Raw genomic sequence first — 22,063 nt, forward strand, 5'->3', positions numbered from 1 at the left:
ATGCTGATACATACTGGTACAGTACTGTAATACTGTATTGCTATTTATGATGTTTTAAAAGTTATTACACTCTGGAGTACAGTATTCGGACAGAAATATTTTTTAGCCTTTTTTCCCAATATGGGGCATCTCCCAATAGCGGACAGTAACTTATATAAATCTTTTTAACTTTTTCTTGCACCAGTTGATTTGAAGAAAATAGTTTTCCATGTTAATAGTTGTCCATAGTTTTGACATGTTAAAAGTTGGGAATGAAGAGGGGGTTTGAGACCTACACCCATCAGAAGGCCGTGCACTCCTGCTCTGTCATGTAGGTGAGACGCTTCAGACTTTTGAGTCTCGGTCACGTGAAACTGAGCCAGGAGTGAATACGCTGAATGCGGAAATTTCCCGGCTCGCTCTCCTGATCAGTGGAGGTCTGAACACTTTTGACATGAACCTAGAACTTGTCTAAAGTTTTTTTCCAAGTGACTATGCCAATTTAAGTAGACATGTGATTTTGCGGTCTTGCTGGAAAACACAGTACTCATATTTGCCAAGCAAAGATGTTTCTATTGTACCCTCTCCCCTTTATTGCACTGTTCTCATCCTGTCCCTGCTGTGTTGTGCAGGTAGAGGTAATGCAGTGCTAGATAAATGCAGAGGATATCCAGACGGAGCATAGTATGCATTGCGCTCTGTCTCTACACCTCTTCAACATGCAGACCTTTACATGTTTGGAATGTTTTAGTAAATATTTCAAGGTAGCATTCCACATTATGCATACATAATGTCTCTTCCAGGTAATGCTGGAGGATGGCCGTAGCAAAGGATTTGGATTTGTTTGCTTTTCTTCCCCAGAAGAAGCCACTAAAGCAGTTACTGAGATGAATGGGAGAATTGTAGGGTCTAAACCGCTCTATGTAGCATTGGCTCAAAGAAAGGAAGAACGGAAAGCTCATCTTACCAATCAATATATGCAGCGTATAGCAGGAATGAGGGCTCTTCCTGCCAACACCCTCATCAACCAATTTCAGCCAGCTCCTGGAGGATACTTTGTGCCTGCTGTTCACCAGGTGGGTGCACTTGAAATTTGTTTGAAATGACGGTAACCATTAACAATTGAACTTCCTTCCATTTGATAGCCTCTGTGATTTAGTCTCTTATCAAAATGACTATAGCTTTTTTTTGGAGTAAAGTATATGCCACTTGGTGCCTCCCTGCTTTGCATACTGCTGTCCACTGGCTGTTAGAATTTCGTCTCTAGTAATGGTTAAAGTTTGCCTGTTTGCAAAAATGTTTTGTATAATGTCAAAAATATATTTACACTTGTAATATGTATTGGTAAAAAAAATTGTATGTTTTGGGATAAAATAAATGCTGTCTTATCCCTGCGGCTATTGCCTGTGGGTCTCTGTGCAGAGACAAAATACAGAAAGTGTGGGCAGGAGAAGCAGGGCTCTGTGCATTTTGTGAGGCAAGGGAGTGTCACAGAGCCCTGCTTGTCTGCCTACACTTTTTTTTATGCTAGGGATTCTAGGGACCCACTACTCACAAGTGGCCGTGACGTGACTTGTGGGCTTGCACTTCATGATCATAAAGTACACGAGTGACCTGTTTAACCCCTTAATGACCATGGACGTAAATGTACATCCTGGTTTGGCAGGACTTCCCACACCAGGACGTACATTTACTTCCTGTGTATGACCGTGAGCATCGTAGCTGTGCTCGCGTCATACACGGCAGGTTCCGGCTACTATCAGCAGCCGGGGAAACGTGGATAATGGCCAACATCCGCAATCGCGCGGATGTCCGCCATTAACCCCACAGATGCCGTGATCTGTACAGATCACGGCATCTGCGGCAATGCGCATAATAAAATAGATGATCGGATCGCCCGCTGTGCTGCCACTGCCCATCTGTAATGGCGGATGGAGCTCCCCTCACCTGCCTCCGTCCGTCTCCTGCTCTGGTCTGAGATACATAGCACTGAACAGTATTAGCAATCAAATGATTGCCATAGATAGTACCCTATGGGGACATAAAAAGTGTTTAAAAAAAGGGAAAAATCCCCCCCCCCCCCCCCCCCAATGAAAATAAAAATTGTCTGTTTTTCCCATTTTACCCCCAAAAAGCGTAAATTTTTTAATAAACATATTTGGTATTGCGGCGTGCGTAAATGTCCGAACTATCAAAATATAATGTTAATGATCCCGTACGGTGAATGGCGTAAACGTAAACATTTTTTTTAAAAAGTCCAAAAATGCTCATTATAAAAGCTTTATATATGCAAATGTAGTATCAATAAAAAGTTCAGATAACTGTGCAAAAATATAAAATCTAGCCATGGGTATCATTTTAATCGTGTTGACCCACAGAATAAAGAACACATATCATAATATGAAAATATGGAAATATGAAAGTTATGGATTTTAGAAGGAGAGGAGGAAAAAACGAAAATGCAAAAATAAAATTGGCCTGGTCCTTAAGGTCAAAATGGGATTGGTGCTTTAAAGGGTTAATAAATGTCGCTGAGAAGCAATTAGATCAAGTGGCATGTTGTGGATGTGCGACCAGGTCTGTTTTTTCTCAAGTTGAATCTAAACTTCCTGTATGTTGTCTCTTCAGAGACACACATGGACAAGACAGCATTTTTCTCATTCAGCTCCATTGGGGCACACGGGAACCGTGGGTATATCTTGCTACCACTAGGAGGCTGACACTAGGCATTAACAAGTCTGCCCCTCCTGGCAGGATATACCCTGCCCACTGAATCTGCCTCCTATGACACTAAGCTAAAAACTGATTAGCTCAGACGCAGGTCTTTTTATTATTTACTAGTTTTATAGAGTTATAGTTTTCTCTCCTTTGTTTTTCTAGGTTGGGGTGACAGGAGCATGGTGCTGCCTGATATCCCCCCTCCCCCCACCCACTTGCGAACGAAGGGCACGGTTCATGAGGAATGGACCATTAACCCTCTCTCGCCACTGACCAGCACTATAAGGATGTACCTTTGGTCCGGAATCCCCTTTTGCCCCTGCTCGCCCCGCTTTTTGCAGCCTGGTATGATGCAGTTTGCACCAGGCTGGTCGAAGACTTCAGGGGTGAATATAATGGGGCATCTTTTTAGGTAAGCATACTGTCCCCTCTAAACCTCCCAAGCGGCAGATGTCACATCTCTGACCTCCCTAATTCTAAGGGCTCTCCCAAATCTTTATGGCTGCACATTTTTACCTTGTTAAAACAGCCTGTTGGGACCCCCCGTCATCCCTTGATTTTCTAGCAGGGCAGGCATTTTTGGGACATTCAGAAGGGGCACCCCCTCCGTGTTCTGCTGCAGTTGCGGCAGTCTTTTTGGCTGTCGCATATGCATGACCTCTCTGCCTCAGCCGCGGACTTAGAACAAGATCGTCTTTGCCATTTGTGCGCACGGTCCAGCCTAGTCCCTGCTGCTGTACTCCTGTGTTAGGCTGGATGGTGGCGGCCATGAAAGGTGTTCCTTTTGCTCAGTTTCGGTGCTGCCCTCTTCAATGGGCCATCCTGACTCTGGGACAAGTCTCCACTATCCCTCCACTGCTGGATCAGTCTGTTCACCATGATTCGTCGGTCGCTTCTTTGGTGGCTCCGCTCTCCTTCAGGAGGGTCGCTCGTTTCTCCCACTGCATTGGCAGGTCTTAACTACTGACACAAGTCTCCGCGGCTGGGGAGGTGTTTTTCTAGACTAGATGGTTCAGGGCCGCTGGTCCCCTCGGGAAGCTCATCTACCCATCAACATCCTGGAGCCCCAAGCAATCTTCCTTTGCCTGCTTCACTGGGAGTCAATTCTCCAGGGCCATCCGGTTCGAATTCAAACGGACAACACCACAGCTGTAGCTTACATCAATCGGCATGGGGGCACTCGCAGCCTCGCTGCCATGACCGAGGTGTCAAAGATTCTTGTCTGGGCAGAATGCCAGGTTCCCTCCATATCAGCGATCAACGTTCCAGGGGTGGTCTCTCCACCCGAAGGTGTTCGTGACAACTTGCGGCCGCTGGGGGATTCTGGACGTTGACCTCTTTGTGTCTCGCCTAAACTGGCAGGTTTCAGCCTTCGTGACTAAGTCCTGCAATCTTCTTGCTCTAGCCGTGGTCGCGTTGTTCATTCTCTGGTCACAATTCACCCTTCCTTACCGTTTTACCTCCACTCCCCCTTTTGCCCAGGGTGATGAGGAAGCTCAAGGCAGAGGCAATTTTGGTGGCGCCAGATCGGCCTTGGCGCTCGTGGTTACCCAACGTGGTTCGTCTCATAGCGGATGTTCCCTTTCGGCTTCCGGATCGGCCCAACTTCTCTCTCTCGATGTCCTTTGCCACCCCAATTCACTGCCGCTGCGTTTGACGTCATGGCGGTTGAAACCTCCGTGCTGAAGGCTTCTCTCCGGATCATTCGCACCATTGTTAGGGTGCGTAAACAGTCCTCTGCTAGGATTTTATCACAGGACCTGGCGGGCTTATTTTTGGTGGTGCGAGGCCCGTTCTCTATCTCCTGTTTTCTTTTACCGAACCTGCTTTAATTTTTGCAGTTGGGGCTTGAGACATGTTTGGCACTCAGTTGCCTGCGCTTTCCATTCTTTTTCAGCGCCCCCTGGCTTCTGATTCTTATGTTCGCACTTTCCTCCAGGGGGTGGCACATGAGATTCCTCCCTATAAGTCTCCCACTCCACCTTGGGACCTGAATTTGGTTTGCAGATCGCCCCATTTGAACCTCTTTGGGAAATTTGTGTCCTTTCTCATTGCCGTGACTTCCATTCGGCGGGTGTCAGAACTGGCAGCTCTCTCCTGCCGACCCCCCCCCCCCCCCCCTTTCTGTTCCTTCACCAAGACAAGGCCGTGCTGCGTCCAGTCCCTTCCTTTCTACCGAAGGTGGTCTCCTCCTCCTTTAATCTGAACGAGGATATTGTCCTTCCCTGCTTCTGCCCAGCTCAGTCTCTCTCCACAACCTGGACATAGGTAAACCCGTAAAGCTCTATCGGCCACCTCTTCCTTTAGATGTTCTGATTCTCTATATGTCATTCTGGAGGGCCGACGCAAGGGTTTACCAGCTTCTCAGGCGACCATATCCCGGTGGATCCATATCAGAGGTCTATCGTTCTAAGGGGAAGGACTCCACTCGCTCTGTTGGGTCCTCTTGGGCACTTTTTAACAGGGCCTCAGCCCTGCAGGTGTGTAAGGCGGCCACTTGGTCATCCGTGCACACTTCTGCGTTTGACACCCGTTTGGGGCGTAAGGTGTTGCAGGCAGTGGTGACGTTTGCAATCTGCCTGAATTCTGGTTGGGTTTTGTCTTTCCCACCCTGGGGGATGCTTTGGTACGTCCCACAGTTCCTGTGTCCCCCAATGGAGCCGAACCGTTTACCATAAAATCTTTCCCGGAGGATCCATTGGGGGGGGGGGGGGGGGGAGAGGAAACAGCACCCACCCCGTTGGTTCTTAGTTTGTTGGCTTGAGGGTCGATTGCCTGTCAGTGAGTTGGTTCATGTGGTGTTGCCTGGGCCTTACTTGGACTTGTGGTGGTTTTCGGTTCCTCCTACTGCTTTGGGACTAAACTGATTAGCTCAGGCAGTGGGCGGGGTATATCCTGCCGTGAGGGTGCCAACTTAAGTTAATGCCTAGTTTCAGCCTCCTAGCGATAGCAAGATATACCCACTGTTCCTTTGTCCCCCCCCCCCCCCCAATGGATCCTCAGAGATTTAACGGTAGGTACAAAAGTCTCCTTTTTTTCACACAAAAAATATATACATTTTTAACCAATGTAAATGATGTTTTCTACATTAGATAAAGGTTTTGCAACTGACAGATAAACTTTAATGACAGATCTAATGGAGTGGGGCTTGGCTAGTGCTATGTGCAGTAGAAAGTGAACCTGGACTTTGTACATTTAAAGTGCAACTGTCATGAGTTTTAACCCCCATAAACCAGCCCCAGCTTGACAAAGTTGTTAGAAATAACAGTTAAATCATACCTTTTGCTGCTTTTCTAGCAGCTTTAATGATGCTTAAAAATGCTTTTAACGATAGTCAGCATTAGTCAGATAGGCGGGGCTATGCCCGCAGCCGCCACGCTTATCCCCTGTATGTCAGTGCTGGGGACGCTGTGTGATTGGTCCGCAGGTACCAGCACTGAGAGCCCTTATTACTGTACTGTAGAAGAATAAACTGCTCCCGTTCATCTATGCACTCCAGTGATGCGGGCAGCCAGCATTTACAGCAAGCACTAGCTCTCTTTCTGCTAGTACTTGCTCCCTATAGCCCAATGTGCGGCGTAATGCTGTAGCGGAATGATCTGGCCACCCGCATTGCATCACAGCAGTAGATGAGACCGGGCGGCCAGATCATTCCACTACAGCATTATGCCACGCATTGGGCTATAGGGGGCAAGTACTAGCAGAGAGCTAGTGCTTGCTGTAAGTGCTGGCTACCCGCATCACCGGAGTGCATAGATGAACGGGCGCCGTTTATTCTTCTACAGTACAGTAATAAGGGCTCTCAGTGCTGGGACCTGTGGACCAATCACACAGCACCCCCAGCACTGACATACAGGGGTTAGGCGTGGCGGCTGCGGGCATAACCAAGCCTATCCGACTGTTGCCGACGATCGTTAAAAGCATTTTTTAGCATCCATTTAGCAAAGGTATGATTTCACTGTTATTTCTAACTACTTTATCAACCTGGGGCTGGTTTATGGGAGTTAAAACTCATGACATTTGCTCTTTAATCTGTGAGTTTGTCTGAATTCTTCAGTTCGCCCAGTGGCCCTCATTTACTATTGCAAACCCGACAAAACATGTGCCAGAAATTCTGTCTGTGCCAGAATGTGTGCCAGAATTGAGAAAACCCTGACTAACTCTCCATTTTGTTAAGAAAACCCGGAAAAGGGGCATGGTCTCTGAAAAGGGACGTGTTCCCGACATTTTCACAAAAACCCAACATATTTACTGAGGTTTCCACATAAAATGTGGTGGATTTGAGCTGAGGAAGACCAGACAGATCAGAGCATGTGTAAAAAAACAAAGTGTAGGGAAACCTTTAGTAAATACCGTGAAAAATAAATTGTAGGGAATTAAAACCCACAAAGAAACCTACACAACACTCTTAGTAAATAAGGCCTAGTGTGTGTGACATTAATCCCCTCTCCCCCTCTTTAGCATGTAATCACCAGCAACAGCAGTTTAGCGTTTTCTGTGCTGCTGCTTAATTTCTGCTCATATTCACTTAGCAAAGCCATTGAATCAATAACCCCTCCTCCACATGCCACCTATATTAATGTTCTATAAATCACTCCAGCACAATGGCAGGCTATATAGTCCAGTACATTCTCTGCAGCAGTGAGAATTAGGTGCAGTGACTGGCCAGACAAATAAGAGTCCCAAGAGTACTGCTGGCAGACGGCCCAGCTCTGGTCCCTCCCCCTGAAATAGAGAGAAATAGCTGTGCACCATGGATGAGACTCAGGGGCCAACAGCAGCAGTGAGAGGACTAAAATCAGTGTCACTACTCTGAGGCGTTTTTTTTTTTTTTTTTTTTTTTACTATGCAATAAGATGCTCCTTTACGTGTATATTTATAATGTGGGATATTGTTTTTAGGCTCAAAACAGACCTACATACTATGCACCTAATCATATGACTCAAGTTCGACCAGGCCCTCGGTGGCAGCAAGCAGGACGTCCTCAAGGTGAGATCTTATTGAAGAACTGTTGTAGATATGCAAAATTCCTTTTCCCCCCCCCCCCCCCCCCCCCCCCCCCCCAAACCCTCATTTTGTGTACTAGCATGCCAACTGTTTTGTTATAGGCTTTCAACCCATGCCTAATGCACTGCGCCAGAGTGGCCCACGTCAGTCACTACGTCATCTGCCACCTTCAAGTACTCAGGGCACCCGTGGTATCCCCAATGTAGCCCAGAGAGTTGGTGAGAAAAACTGCTGTGAAATTTGACCATTTTCTTAGCATTTTAAATGGTTAAAGCTAAATGGCTTTGCAGAACGTTTCATATAAAATAGTTATAATGTGTAGTTATGTATGAAATGCACTATAAACTCATGCTGTCCCTGCTAACTAGTGCAGGGGCAGGGAAATATGTGCTAAAAGAAATGCAGAGGAAATCCAGACAAAACATGTTTGACCTTGTGTTTGGTCTCTACACCTCTGCCACATTTGGCCATAACAGATGCTTCATCTTTATAAAAATGTAGTCTGTTTAACCCCTTAATGACACAGGACGTAAATGGACGTCCTGGTGCGGTGGTACTTAAAGCACGAGGATGTACATTTACGTCCTATACTTAACCGCGAGTGTATTAGCAGCCAGGGACCAGCCGGTAATGGTGGACATCCGCAATCGTGTGGATGTCCGCCATTAACCCCTCAGATGCCGTGATCAATACAGATCATGGCATCTGCAGCGCTGCAGTCACTAAAATGGATGATCGGATCGCCTGCAGCACTGCCGCGGAGATCCAATCATCCAGAACAGCAGACTGAGGTCCCCACACCTGCCTCCGCTGCCTTCCACGGGTCTTCTGGTCTGAGAGAGAGCAGAAGATGACCGATAACACTGATCAGGGTTATGCGTTTTATGGTAAAATGAGTGATATCATTACAAAGGACAACTGGTCGCGCAAAAAACAAGCCCTCATATCAGTCTGTGGATGAAAATATGACATTTTTGGAAGGCAAGGAGGAAAAAACGAAAACATAAAAATAAAATTGTCTGAGTCCTTAAGGCCCAAATGGGCCGAGTCCTTAAGGGGTTAAGCATTACTGTGTTTTATTAAAATACATAGTAGTCTTGCAGCTAGGCTGTTATGGTGGATATTTGGGATCTTAGTAGACAACATTTTGAACATAATACTAGTTTCATGTGCAGGACTGATTACAGGCATGTTGCAATCTCTTGGAAAATAAAATTCTGATTTAAAATACACAATCATTACATTTGTTTTATTGATGTTTAAAATGTGCTTTTTCCTTATGTACAGGGGTATCGTCTGCTACTCAGACATTAGGCCCACGGCAACCAGTCTCCGCTCCTCCCCCTCGAGCTGTGCCTCCATACAAGTACACACGTTGCCCTCTCCCTGGAGTTCAGCCTCTGCAGGTACTTGCTTACTGTTGCTCATCTACAAAAAACAGCATTCTGCTGTGACCAAAATTGCCAGTTATTTTACCTCTAAAATGGTGAAAAAATAATTCTACATAGACTACATACAGGTTTTCATACAGTTTTTGTAGCACAATTGTTCAAGCTCCCAACTTTTTCTTTTCATGAACTCTGAGCATGGAGATTTTTCACCAACCATTCTTGTATTTTACACCAAGCACATAGTAGGAACAAGATGTCATTAATGCATAAAAGCTTAAAGGGTACCTCTCATCAAAAAAACTTTTGATATATTATAGATTAATGTATGCAGAATAACTTTATAATTGCATGTTATTAAAAAAATATGCTTCTTTCTATTTAATTTTCCACTTTGAAGAAATGACCACTAGGGGTCTCCCTACCAGTCCTGTCAGCAAGCATTTCAGACTCATGCTGGAGTCCTAAACATTACGAGCTGCCAGTCTGCTTTGTTCACAAAGGAGAACACTCAGAGCTGCCTGCCTGCTTTGTTAACAGCCTGTTTGGCTGTGAACAAAGCAGGCTGGCAGCTCTGAGTGTTTAGGACTCCAGCATGAGTCAGAAATGCTTGCTGACAGGACTGATCGGGAAAAATACAATAGAAAGAAGCATATTTTTCATGAACATGCTATTGGAAAATTATTCAACATTCATTAATCTAAAATATATCAAAAGTTTATTTGATGAGAGGTACCCTTTAAAGCATACCTGTCATAGTGCAAAAAAAAGAGAAATAGTGATGTTACTCAGGACCCAATCCTGATCATGTGCATATAATTGTGTCTCGGACCTATATATCCAGAGATATAAGCATTTATCTGCTGGTGAGTTACTTTTTCATTGTGCAGGCTGGAGGGGGCGTGTCAGTCTGTCTCCCTCACAGGAGCAAGCTTGTGCAGTCAGCCAATCAGTACTCTCTACTCTGTAACCCTTTCCTCTCTGGTTTTATGCTGTCATGTGTCAGAGGAAGATACTTGGAGCTTGCCTGCAGTAATCAGAAGACATTATGGTGAATTCATAACAGGATAAAATGTATAAATATAAGAATAGATCTTTATAAAATTAGTGCAAGGATTTTTTAGATAAAAGTACAGCATTGTTATGAATACATGCTCTATCTGTTTTATCTTCTAGTAAAGCTGGATGCTAATCCGCATAGCTGTCACTGTGTGTCATTCATCTTTCACAGACTCCTGAATGTGTGATCAACTTTCTCATTCAGGAGTCCGAGAAAGCTTTGACTATTTCAGCATGCTGGGAGTTGTAGTTTAATAACAACTGAAGCTGCAATGTTTGTAAATAACTGTGTTAGAGCAGTGTTGCCTCCAGCTGTTTTAAAACTACAGCTCCCAGTATGTCCACACATCCTTTATCTGTAGTTTTGCATACACAATAGAAATCGCCTATACTGGATACCGGTATGCCGTAAAATCTAGACTATTCTGTCTGGCTAAAAGACAGGCAACCCCTAGTGGCGGCTATCTTGAGCTTGAATTTCAGGTGAAAATTTAAAATTTTTTAACAGGTGTATATTGTGAAATGTCATGCGTCCTGCAATATATGGAAAGTTTTTAGCAATGACTGCGCCTCTTTAAAGCATCACTGTCATTTAATCAAAATTTTAACATGTTGCACATTTTTTATTTATTTATTTATTTTTTTACACTTTAGTGCGGAAAGGTCCTCTGTATAAATTCAGCACTTAATATAACCTGCCCTTGTATCCAGCTTGGAAACTGCTATATAGCATACAAAGTAGTATTTAAAGAAGCTTCCTATAAAGTTAGCTTTGGTCTTTCCCCATCATTCAGGCAATTATGGCAAAAATGCTGTGTTAATATCCATAAACTCCTTTCAAAGGTCGAAGTTTGAAGATTTAGCCTTATACATGTTACACTTAACCCCTTAAGGACTCAGGGTTTTTCCGTTTTTGCACTTTCGTTTTTTCCTCCTTACCTTTTAAAAATCATAACCCTTTCAATTTTCCACCTAAAAATCCATGTTATGACTTATTTTTTGCGTCGCCAATTATACTTTGCAGTGAAATTAGTCATTTTACCCAAAAATGCACGGCGAAATGGAAAAAAAAATCATTGTGCGACAAAATCGAAAAAAAAACGCCATTTTGTAACTTTTGGGGGCTTCCGTTTCTACGCAGTGCATATTTCGGTAAACATGACACCTTATCATTATTCTGTAGGTCCATACGGTTAAAATGATACCCTACTTATATAGGTTTGATTTTGTCGCACTTCTGGAAAAAATCATAACTACATGCAGGAAAATTTATATGTTTAAAAATGTCCTCTTCTGACCCCTATAACTTGACCATACCGCCACGTACAGGGCGGTATGAGGACTCATTTTTTGCGCCGTGATCTGAAGTTTTTATCGGTATGATTTTTGTTTTGATCTGACTTTTTGATCACTTTTTATTCATTTTTTAATGGTATAAAAAGTGACCAAAATACGCTTTTTTGGACTTTGGAATTTTTTTGCGCGTACGCCATTAACCGTGCGGTTTAATTAATGATATATTTTTATAATTCGGGCATTTACACACGCGGCTATACCACATGTTTATTTATTTTTTTACACTATTTTATTTTTTTTATGGGAAAAGGGGGTGATTCAAACTTTTATTAACACTTTTTTTTAACATTTTTTTTTTGCAGTGTTATAGGTCCCATAGGGACCTATAACACTGCACACACTGATCTCTCATCCTGATCACAGGCGTGTATTAACACGCCTGTGATCAGGGTTATCGGCGCTTGACTGCTCCTGCCTGGATCTCAGGCACGGAGTAGTCATTCGTCGATCGGACACCGAGGAGGCACGTAAGTGCCCTCCCGGTGTCCGATCAGCTGTTCGGGACGCCGCGATTTCTCCGTGGCGGTCCCGAACAGCCCGACTGAGCAGCCGGGTCACTTTCACTTTAGAAGCGGCGGTCAGCTTTGACCGCTGCTTCTAAAGGGTTAATACCGCACATCGCCGCGCTTGGCGATGTGTGGTATTAGCCGCGGGTCCCGGCCGTTGATGAGCGCCGGGACCGACGCGATATGATGCGGGATCGCGGCGCGATCCCGCTTCATAACGCGGGAGCCGGCGCAGGACGTAAATATATGTCCTGCGTCGTTAAGGGGTTAAAGGGGTACTCCGCCCCTAAACCTCTTATCCCCCTATCCAAAGGATAGGGGATAAGATGTCTGATTGGGTGGGTCCCACCGCTGGGGACCCACGGGATCTCGGCTGCAGCACCCCGCTGTCATTACTGCACAGAGCAAACTTGCTCTGTGCGTAATGATGGCAATACAGGGGCCGGAGCATCGTGACGTCAAGGTTCCACCCCTCACTATGTCACGGCCCGCCCCCTTAATACAAGTCTATGGGAGGGGACGTGGTGGCCGTCACGCCCCCTCCCATACTTGTATTAAGGGGGCGGGCTGTGATGACACAAGGGGGCGGAGCCGTTATGTCACGATGCTCTGGCCACTATATCGCCTGCCATTACGCACAGAGCGAGCTTTCACTGTACAATAATGACAGCGGGGTGCTGCAGCTAAGATCCCGGGGGTCCCCAGCAGCGGGACCCCCGCGATCAGACATCTTATCCTCTATCCTTTAGATAAGATGTCTAGGGGCGGAATACTCCTTTAAGGTCTTTAATACCTGTCCTTAAGCTCTAAAATGTCTCACCTGATCTGTTCAAACTGGGAAGACAATCATGTATTTTCAGTGGAAATGAATTTCTGTCTGAATTATGATTAAGTGTACCTGTAATAAGTTCCGGACCCTTTTTACAGATTTGGTATGGAGAGATGCACGTACACTTTGGTCTGTACAGATGATCTGGCAACCGCACAATACCCAGCAAGTTCTGTTCATGGGCCTTTCTATTATGGCTTGTGCATGGAAATTGCGGGGTGTTATAAGGTGGCATTGGTACTTTACCACCCAGCGTAGATCTGCATCTCTCCGCTCCTCACCTGAAGAATATGTGGAAGATCAGCAATACCGATACACTTTAAGACTAGTTTTATATCTGCAGAACAATTGGTGACATCAAATTCCTTTATACCGGATTGTTCTAATCGGTCATTGTGCCACTAAGTGTATTGAGCAGGCTCTTGACTCGAGACCGCTTCATACCCGGCAACTCTTCCCCTCCCCCACCCCCCCCCAGCTGATTTCAGTAGCTGAGGGTCGCTACTTACAGCCAACAACTTGCCAAGGACGGCTATTAAAACTTTCAATGCAGCAGTCAAAGACGGCCATGTTTAAATACAGGTTAAAGCCATGGTTGGGGGTGCCATAGGTCACATAGGTAAGGTGTTGATCTGTATGAGCCATCTAATGATAAAATTTCAAAATGCCCCCTTTTCCAATTTTTCACAGTGTAAAAAGTAGATTTTTTTTTTTAATGCTTACCATAAAATCTTTCTCGGAGGATCCATTGGAGGACACACAGTGGGTATATTCTGCTGACACAAGGCAACAAAAAGTCGTACCCTCCTGGCAGGATATATCCTGCCTACGTACTGAGCTAATCAGTTTAGTCGCAAAGCAGTATGAGAGGACTGACAGGGAAAGAAAAAACAGCAACTGTCCGATGGAACCACAAAGAATAACCGGTACCAACCCCTGGACAAACAACTGAACCAAAGACACCAGAACAAATGGGTGGGTGCTGTGTCCCCCAATGGATCCTCTGAGAAAGATTTTACGGTAAGCATAAAATCTTCTTTTCTCGGTCGGCTCCATTGGGGGACACCGAGACTGTGGGACGTACCAAAGCAGTCCCCGAGGTGGAAGAGAACCCAAGCAACTCAGGTGGAAGGCTGGGGCCACAGCTGCCTGCAAGACTTTACGACCCAAGCCGGCGTCAGCAGACGCAAAAGTGTGCACCTGGTAAAGTTTTGTAAAAAGTGTGCAAGGACGACCAGGTGGCCGCTTCAGACTTGCAAGGCACGAGGCCCTCTTGGGGTGAGTCCAGGAGGCCCAGACGGATCGAGTGCAATGAGCTGAGACCCGGAAAGGCGTAGTCTTCCCTTTGCAACGGTAGACTTCCAAGATGGCGGAACAAATCCACCGCAAAATGTTCTCCTTCGAAGCAGGAAGTCCCTTATGATGACCCTCTGGAAGGACAGTCACACTGATGGAAAGATGAAGTGACCGAAAAGTAGGTCCAAACAGCCCGGACCACGTCTAGACAGTGAAGCAATCACTCCCTGGGATGGGATGGAGCTGGGCAGAAGGATGGGAGGATGATATTCTCATTCAGGTGAAAAGAGGAAACCACCTTAGGTAAAAACCTGGGGATCGGTCAGAAAACTACTTTGTCCTGGCGCTGGACCAAGTAGGAGGAACAGCAGGAGGGATCCGCTAGTTCTGAAACAGATGGAAGTGACCTCAATGAGAGGCCACCTTCCAGGAAAGGACACGAAGAGGAGTGTCCCGGACAGGTTCAAAGGGAGCACCTTGTAGTGCACAGAGAACCAGATTCAGATCCCACTGAGGAGTAGGGGATCTGTATGGCGGAGCCACAATAAGCGACGCCTTGCAGAAAAGCACGGAGCACATGAGGATCGGACACCAGGGGGCGCTGAAAAAGAATGGAGAGACAAAACCGTACCGTTAAAGGGGTTGTACGCTGCCCTAATCTTCGGAGCTCCGCTCACAGCGTCCGGAAGTCCATTACTCCGAACGCTGTGTGCGGGCTTCCATGTTCGCGAGCGTGACGTCACGCCAGGCCCCTCGCCCGCCCCCTCTACCAAAGTCTATGGGAAGACTTTCGTTGAGGGCCGGGCGAGACGTCGCGAGGCGCCGAGCGTGACATCACGCCCAGCGGCTGCGAACACAGAAGCCCGCACACAGCGTTCGGAGTAATGAACCTCCTGACACTGTGAGCGGAGCTCCTAAAGTCAGGGCAGCGCACAACCCCTTTAAGGGAACTGAGAGCCAAGCGTTGCTCCAGTCCAGACTGTAAAAAGGAAAGAAGGCGCGGAAGGTAGAAGATAACTGGAGAGAGTGATTGAGATTCACACCATCGAAAGTAAGACTGCCAAGTACGGTGATAAATCTTTGCAGAGGAGGGCTTATGAGCCCTGATCATTGTGCGAATCACTTGGGGAGAGAACCTCTGGCCCTCAGAACCGTGGTTTCAACCGCCATGGTGTTGAATGCAGCAACAGTAAATTGGGGTGGCAAAAGGGACCCTTAGAGAGCAGGTTGGGACGAACTGGAAGACACAGTGGCACGTTGGCCACTAGGCAAACGACATCGGCGTACCAAGCGCATCTGGGCCAGTTCGGAGCCACGAACGCCTTCTGCTTTTGAGCTTCCTCAGGAACCTGGGAAGGAGAGTAAGAGGAGGGAAGAGATAGGGGAGGACTAAGTGTGACAAGGGGATCACTAAGGCATCCACGGCAAGAGCCAGAGGATCGCGGGACTTTGCAACAAAGCAAGAAACTTTCTGGTTGTGGCGAGACGCAAAGAGGTCTCTGTCCGGCGTCCCCAAGGGGTTGCATATTTCCGCAAACCCCTCCGGATGAAGAGACTACTTGCCGGGGTCGGCCGAGGAGCAGCTGAGGAAGTCCGCCTCCTAATTGTCCACCCACGGAATGTGAATCGCCAAGTGTTCTGTCCAGAGCAGGATCCGAGACCTTGGACATCGCTGCGGGGCTGCGAGTGCCGCCCTGGTGATTGACATATGCCACAGCCGTGGAGTTGTCTGACTTCTCCAGAACCATCCTGTTTGTGTCCAGTCGTTCCCAATGGAGGAGACAAAGGTAAATTGCCCAGAGTTCCAGGATGTTGATGGAGAGAAGAGCTTCCGGAGAGGACCAACGGCCCTGGACTGTCCAATTCCGGAAGACACCCCCAACCACGGAGACTGGCATCTGTCGTGATGACCTGCCAGTGAAGGGGCAGGAAGGAAGAAGGGCCAGCTGAAGAGGGCAACAATGAAACTGGGTGAAGAGGATGACTTCCATGGCCGCCCCCATCCGACACCAGGACTTCCATGCAGAACCAAATGGAAACTGGAACAGGACGACGGAGAAGACTAACGCCTAGTGACAGAGCGGTGCTTGTCCGGAGGCAGCCGAACCCAGGTGGCCACAGTGTCGGACTGGAGTCCCAAGAAGATCAGAGACTGGGTGGGAGTCAGGTTGGACTTTTCCTGGTTGACCACCCAGCCGAAGCGGGGCAAGGACTGTAGAGTGAAGAGTTTCTCCTGATTCTTGTCCCTGGTTGGAGCTTTGATCAGGTCGTCGTCCAGGTAAGGGATCACATACGTACCCTGGGCCTCAAACAGCAATAACTGCCACCAGGACCTTGGTGAAGGCCCTTGTGGCCATTGCCAGACCAAAGGGAAAGGCCGCAAAAGGAAAATGGCCCTCCGGGACGGCAAAACGGTGATACCGCAGATGAGCCAGAAAAATTGGGATTTGAAGGTACGCATCCTGGATATCCACCGAGGAAAGAAACTCTGCTTGGTCCATGGACTTCACCATGGAACGGAGGGACTCCATAGGGAAATGATGCAGGAGTAGGTGGTGGTTGAGGAGCTTTAGATCCAGGATCGGGCGGACGGAGACCCCTTTTTTGGGGACGACTAAAAGATTTGAGTAGAACCTGAAAAATTCTCCCCAGGAGGAACTGGGACTATCATTCCCTGAGCGAGAAGGGTCTGAAGTGCAACCCGAAAGGCCACCGCCAAGTAAGAAGAACGTGGAAGATGGGATAGAAAAAAGCGGTTCCTTTTAAAAAGGAAGCAAACTCGATCCGATAACTGACTGAAATGACATCTTTGACCCAAGAGGCCTGCACTTGAGCAAGCCAAACTATCTTCCACCCGAAAATAATTCTTGGGTGGGTGCGTCCCTCCAGGCGGAGGGAGGCTTACGGGTGCCCGACTTGGCTGCAAAGTGGCCTGAATGATTATGCGACCGAAAGGAGGTTGACTTCTGTCAGGAATCAGTACGGTTGGACTTGTTCTGCGGAAGTGAAGAGCTCTTACCTCCAGTAGCCTCGGAGATAATCTCGTCCAGGCGTTTTTCCGAAGAGCCGGGGTCCCGGAGAAAGTATGTTCCGTGAAAGACTTCTTAGAGCGTCAAGTCGCCACCAGGTTACCTGTGGCAATAACTGTACAACAGGCGGACTGTAAGTAAGCAGAGCACAAAAAGTCTCCAGCATTAGAGAGTTGATGTGCAAGATCCGCCAAATCTTCTGAAGGGGCCCCAGAAAAAATGCCTGGCGGTGCTGGGAAGCCCAAACAGAACACACAAGCAGAAGCGAAAGCAGCAAGCAAGGATGAACCCGCCGCTTCAAAGGCGAACTTGGCCAGATTCTCAATCCCCTTGCCTGCCAGAGCCTTAAAGGAGGCCACATTCGCCAATGGTAGTCTTTCAACAGACTGGAAACTGGACAATCCACAGCAGGCAGGGTTGTCAATTTTGCAGTTAGGTCCTGGGCAAAGGGAAACTGCGCCTGATCCTTAGTCCCTTGGAAGCGTTTGGATACTTCCATGCCGCTACCAGCAAGGTGTCAGCATGAGAGCTGAATAACTTAGGAGAGTGACAGGAGCAATGGAAGGAAACTTCTGGAGCTGGGTCCGAAGTTCCGGGGTCCTCTAGGTGAAAGGTCTCCCTGATGGCTGACACCAAGCTGTCCACCATGTTGGACACACTGGGTCCCCTGGATCAGAAGCAGAACCTGACTCCTTATCTTCCAGCTCCCCAGGAGAATGGGAGCGGGTTGAAGCGGACCTGGCACATAGACCTGGAGACCTAGGACGGCGACCAGGAGAGTGACCGCTAGAGCAGGGGTGGTGCCAGGGTGGAGGTGCGAGACCCATGAGGAGAGCACCTGTCTCGAGCTCTGGATTCCAGAGAAGAGCCAGAAGATAACGCCTTAGGGCACTTGGGAGATCGCCCGGAACAAGGATCAGGGGGAAGGGGAGCGAGCCTCTCTGGAGGACTGGCGTAAGGAAGCTCTCTCCAAGGCAGTCACCACGGAACAGGAAACCCGTGCCAGGACGGAAAGCGAATGAGCCCACGCGCTCCGGCGGGACATACTGGGAGGAAGTACCAGGAGGGCAGGAGCACGCAGTGGTGCAGACAGGACAGGTGGATTTTAGTTTTGCAGCCCACACAAGAGTAATGGGTGACAAAGTCCGCAGTGACCTGTCTGGAGGGGGGTTCTGGTCTGGGTTTGGACATAGGTGCAAGTCAAAAAGGAAGTGCAAAAGAGAATGGAGTAGTCTCGCCCAGTTTCTGTGTCCCTCAGATGGCTAGGAGAAGCAGGCTGTAACGTGGGGAGTCGGCAGCTGGTCCAGAGGAGAGAAGGGAGGGTCCAGCCTAAGGAGAAGGGGGTGGAGCCATATCCAGCCTGGCCCTCACTGGAGGAGAGGAAGGAGGCACCCACAAATGACCCCTGCAGTGCGTGCACTGCAGTGGTAGGTTATTGACCTCCTAGTGCACGCGCTCATAGGATGAAGGTAGGGATGGCCAGCCCCACCGCTCACTATACAAAAATGCACCGGGTTAAAGAGTGCTGGCCTTGGAGACTGACGGGAGCACCCTGGACTTCAGGATGGTCGAATAGGGGAAAACCAGTCCCTGGAGCATGAGGTTTGGAGGACGGGGACTCCAGAGGTTGATAACCCCAAATAAGAGACGCCCCAAGAAAAAGGGGACGGGGGATATTCACCCTGTACTGGGAAAATGTACCTCCCATGGTCTTCAGCCAGCTATTAAACACCTGCATCATGCCATGCTGAGACGGTGAGACGAGCAGGGAAGGTAGGGGACCTGGATCCAAAGTACAACCCCAAGTAATGGCCGGTGGCAAGAAGGGGTTGACAGTACATAACTCCATACCTGTGCCCCCTTCTTCGCATATGGGGGAACAGGTAGTGCCATGCTCCTCAACCCCCACCTAAAGAGAGAAATAAAATGGAGGAAAAAATGTACGTACATGTCCCTAAACTAAAAAATAAGTAAAAGACCAAGTCTGGAGAACTCCAGACCTGTCTGCCTCCTACGGAAACTAAGCTAAAATTGATTAGCTCAGTCTGTAGGCCGGGTATATCCTGCCAGGAGGGGACGACTTTCTTTTTGTTGCCTAGTGGCAGCCTCCCAGTGGCAGCAGCATGTACCCATGGTCTCTGTGTCCCCCAATGGAGCCGACTGCGAAGGTATCCCTGCATGCAGAAATGTCCAAACTACTTAAATGTGACATAAACAAAACCGTACTGTGAATGGTGTTAACCTAAAAATACCAACACCAGAATTTTTTTTTCTGAAACACAGCAAATGTAATTTGCGAACACCGCTACAGGAGAGGTGTATAGCTACTATTTTTTTCTGATTTCAGAGGGGTATGTGAGCTAGCAGGTCATGTCATCCTGTAGTTTACAGGAAATCAGCTGACCCAGGACTGACTTTCTTTTGACACATTGTCATGTGGTCACAATTCTGACACAAAGTGACATGACTATGTTAAATCAATGAAACACAGATGAGTTTGTGCTGGAATGACACAAATGAGGCTGTATGCATGATATGGGAAAGTGCTTTAAATCATGGATACAAAGTATATTTTATGCAATTGTTTGTCAGGTAGTCATCATTTATTAACTTCCACAAGTCTAAATATTGATGTAAAGAACGAGTGGTCATACTGCTCCTTAGCTTAGAACACATTCATATGCTCAACAGTGAAGTAATATCCTTTTTAATCAGAACCCCCAGCCTGCTGTCCATGTACAGGGACAGGAGCCACTCACAGCTTCAATGCTGGCCGCCGCTCCTCCCCAAGAACAGAAACAAATGCTGGGTGAGTCAGCTGTGGCGTAGTTGTGTGTGGCTTTTGTTTTTGCATTTATTTATATATTTTTGCATGGCTTGGATGCTAGTATCAGGAGTATATAACATGTGTATGAATAGTTTTTGTTTTTTATCCTAATAGGAGAACGTCTCTTCCCTCTAATTCAAGCCATGCACCCCTCATTGGCGGGTAAAATAACAGGAATGCTGCTAGAAATCGATAACTCAGAGCTACTACATATGTTGGAATCCCCGGAGTCTCTGCGCTCAAAGGTAAATTTCTACGGAACGTGCTGTATTATTCAGAACTTGTTAATGTTTCAGCTGCACTATCTAAAACAATTGCTGTAAATGTATTATGGTCAAAATAAGGTTTGGCAGAACTGTCAAAAATTTTACTACTAGTAAAAAAAAAAAATCCTTCCTATTTGAATCTGATAAAATAATCATTTTAAACAGAAAAATGTGCAAATCAGTGGTGTAGCTAATCATAAGACTTACCACTGTGAAAATTATTTTTCCTTAGGTGGAAGAGGCTGTAGCAGTTTTACAAGCCCACCAGGCAAAGAAAGATGCTGCCCAGAAAGTGGGGATCGTTGCTGCTACCTCCTGAACCAGAGTAACTTGTGAGTATTTGATATTTCTATGAACATTAGCTTTATTCTTAGAGCTTCTCATTTAGAAAACTAACCATAAGGCTGTATTCACACGTACAGTATCCGGCACATATTTAATGGAAAGAATTTGAAGCTGCAGAGTTCAGTGTGAACTAAATGACTAAACACAGACCCTATAGAATGTCTGCTGTTTTCAGAAAAAATGCCCAACCTGTCCACTGGCTGCGTATTGTAGTACTTTGCTGCCCTATTGGGACTGCAATATCACACACGACCTACAGACAGGTGTGATACTGTTGTGGAAGAAGGCAGCCATGTTTTTCTAATTCTAGAGAACTCCTCAAACACCAATCAAATTTTAATTTCTCGGTCGCTCTTCATTGGGGGACACCTAACTGATTGGTATATGCTCTTGCCACTAGGAGGCGCTGACACTAGGAAAATGAGGTCAGCTCCTCCCTGGCAGGATATACCCGCCCACCTGCAGTGAGGCAACCAGTTTCCTCTAGTGTCATAGGAGGCCAGACATGGTTTTGGGAGCTCCCCAGACCTTGTGTTTTTTTCTTTATTCTCCTAGTTTTAGGCTAAAGTTTAGTTTTTCTCTCCTTTTTTTTAATTTTTTTGGTTGTTCTCCCCCAACCCCCCCGCCCCCCCCCCCCCCCCTCCTCCTTGCCTGTTCTGGGGGCGGCGTGGGCAACATCATGGCTCCCGCGGCAGTGCCGGCAGGAGCTCGCATCTGTGCGGGGCCTCGCGCCGGGCTCTGCTGTTCCTTGCGCCGCACTCAACTATCCGGACGGGGACTTGCCCCGTCCTTCTCCTTCAGAGCGGGACCCGTCCGCTCCCGCAGCCTTGGTGCCGGCGGGTGTGTTGCCGGATGGGGACTGATGCATATCCCTGTCCTTACAGCAGTACGGTGGGGGTCTATATTCCCCACCCCAGCGGCTCGCTCCTTTTGGAGGTGTGGGAGTGGGCTTTGCTCCCCCCCCCCCCTCTCCCAGAAGGCGGAAAGCTCAATCTTTCATTAAACTGCAGTCCTGGGTTCCTAGAGTCACTCATCTAACCGCTGGAGTACCTGTGGCTGGCCTAGGGTACCTCTCTACTGTGCGAGGTGTCCGATGGAATAACTCGTTTTCTGCTCTGGACCCATACCTGTAGCGGACAGTGGTCTGCACAGTTTCCTCTGCCACGTGTCACACGGCTGATGTTTTTGTTGCTGCAGTTCCGATACCCCACTACGGGGTGCGGTATACAGAGAACTGACCTGATGTGGCTTCAGGACCCATACCAGTTAGCCACACAGTGGTCTGAATGGTTTCCTCTGCCGTTTGTCACACGGCTAATGTATCTGTTTCTGCAGTTCCGATACCCCATTGCAGGGTGCGGTATATGGAGAACTGACCGATTGGCTTACTGGTATGGGTCCTGAAGACACGACAGTGGTCTGCATGGTTTCCTCTGCCGTTTTTCACACGTCTCACGG

At 47.4% G+C, this 22,063-nt stretch overlaps 1 protein-coding gene and 2 non-coding genes across 5 annotated transcripts in view; all 3 read left to right on the forward strand.

The window, feature by feature from the left end:
* The window catches only part of PABPC4 (poly(A) binding protein cytoplasmic 4), a 45,373-nt gene that overhangs the window by 14,907 nt on the left and 8,403 nt on the right, over window positions 1-22,063 (forward strand). The window contains exons 8-14 of one of the 3 annotated variants that reach the window (XM_056556641.1): window positions 783-1,055; window positions 7,599-7,686; window positions 7,806-7,922; window positions 8,992-9,110; window positions 19,883-19,976; window positions 20,109-20,239; window positions 20,493-20,592. In XM_056556641.1, coding sequence (XP_056412616.1) covers window positions 783-1,055; window positions 7,599-7,686; window positions 7,806-7,922; window positions 8,992-9,110; window positions 19,883-19,976; window positions 20,109-20,239; window positions 20,493-20,579 — 909 coding nt within the window. In that variant the 3' untranslated portion in view covers window positions 20,580-20,592. Of the gene's footprint in view, window positions 1-782; window positions 1,056-7,598; window positions 7,687-7,805; window positions 7,923-8,991; window positions 9,111-19,882; window positions 19,977-20,108; window positions 20,240-20,492; window positions 20,593-22,063 lie in introns of those variants that run through there. The other 2 variants (XR_008888687.1, XM_056556644.1) reach the window with 2 other exon arrangements.
* LOC130359772 (small nucleolar RNA SNORA55) lies at window positions 576-702 on the forward strand. The gene has a single exon (XR_008890454.1). It is a non-coding gene; the product is annotated as a small nucleolar RNA SNORA55 (small nucleolar RNA).
* On the forward strand, window positions 8,040-8,169 carry LOC130359771 (small nucleolar RNA SNORA55). The gene has a single exon (XR_008890453.1). It is a non-coding gene; the product is annotated as a small nucleolar RNA SNORA55 (small nucleolar RNA).

The sequence above is a fragment of the Hyla sarda genome, chromosome 2 (assembly GCF_029499605.1).
Source record: "Hyla sarda isolate aHylSar1 chromosome 2, aHylSar1.hap1, whole genome shotgun sequence".
In the NCBI taxonomy this organism is placed as follows: Eukaryota; Metazoa; Chordata; class Amphibia; order Anura; family Hylidae; genus Hyla; species Hyla sarda.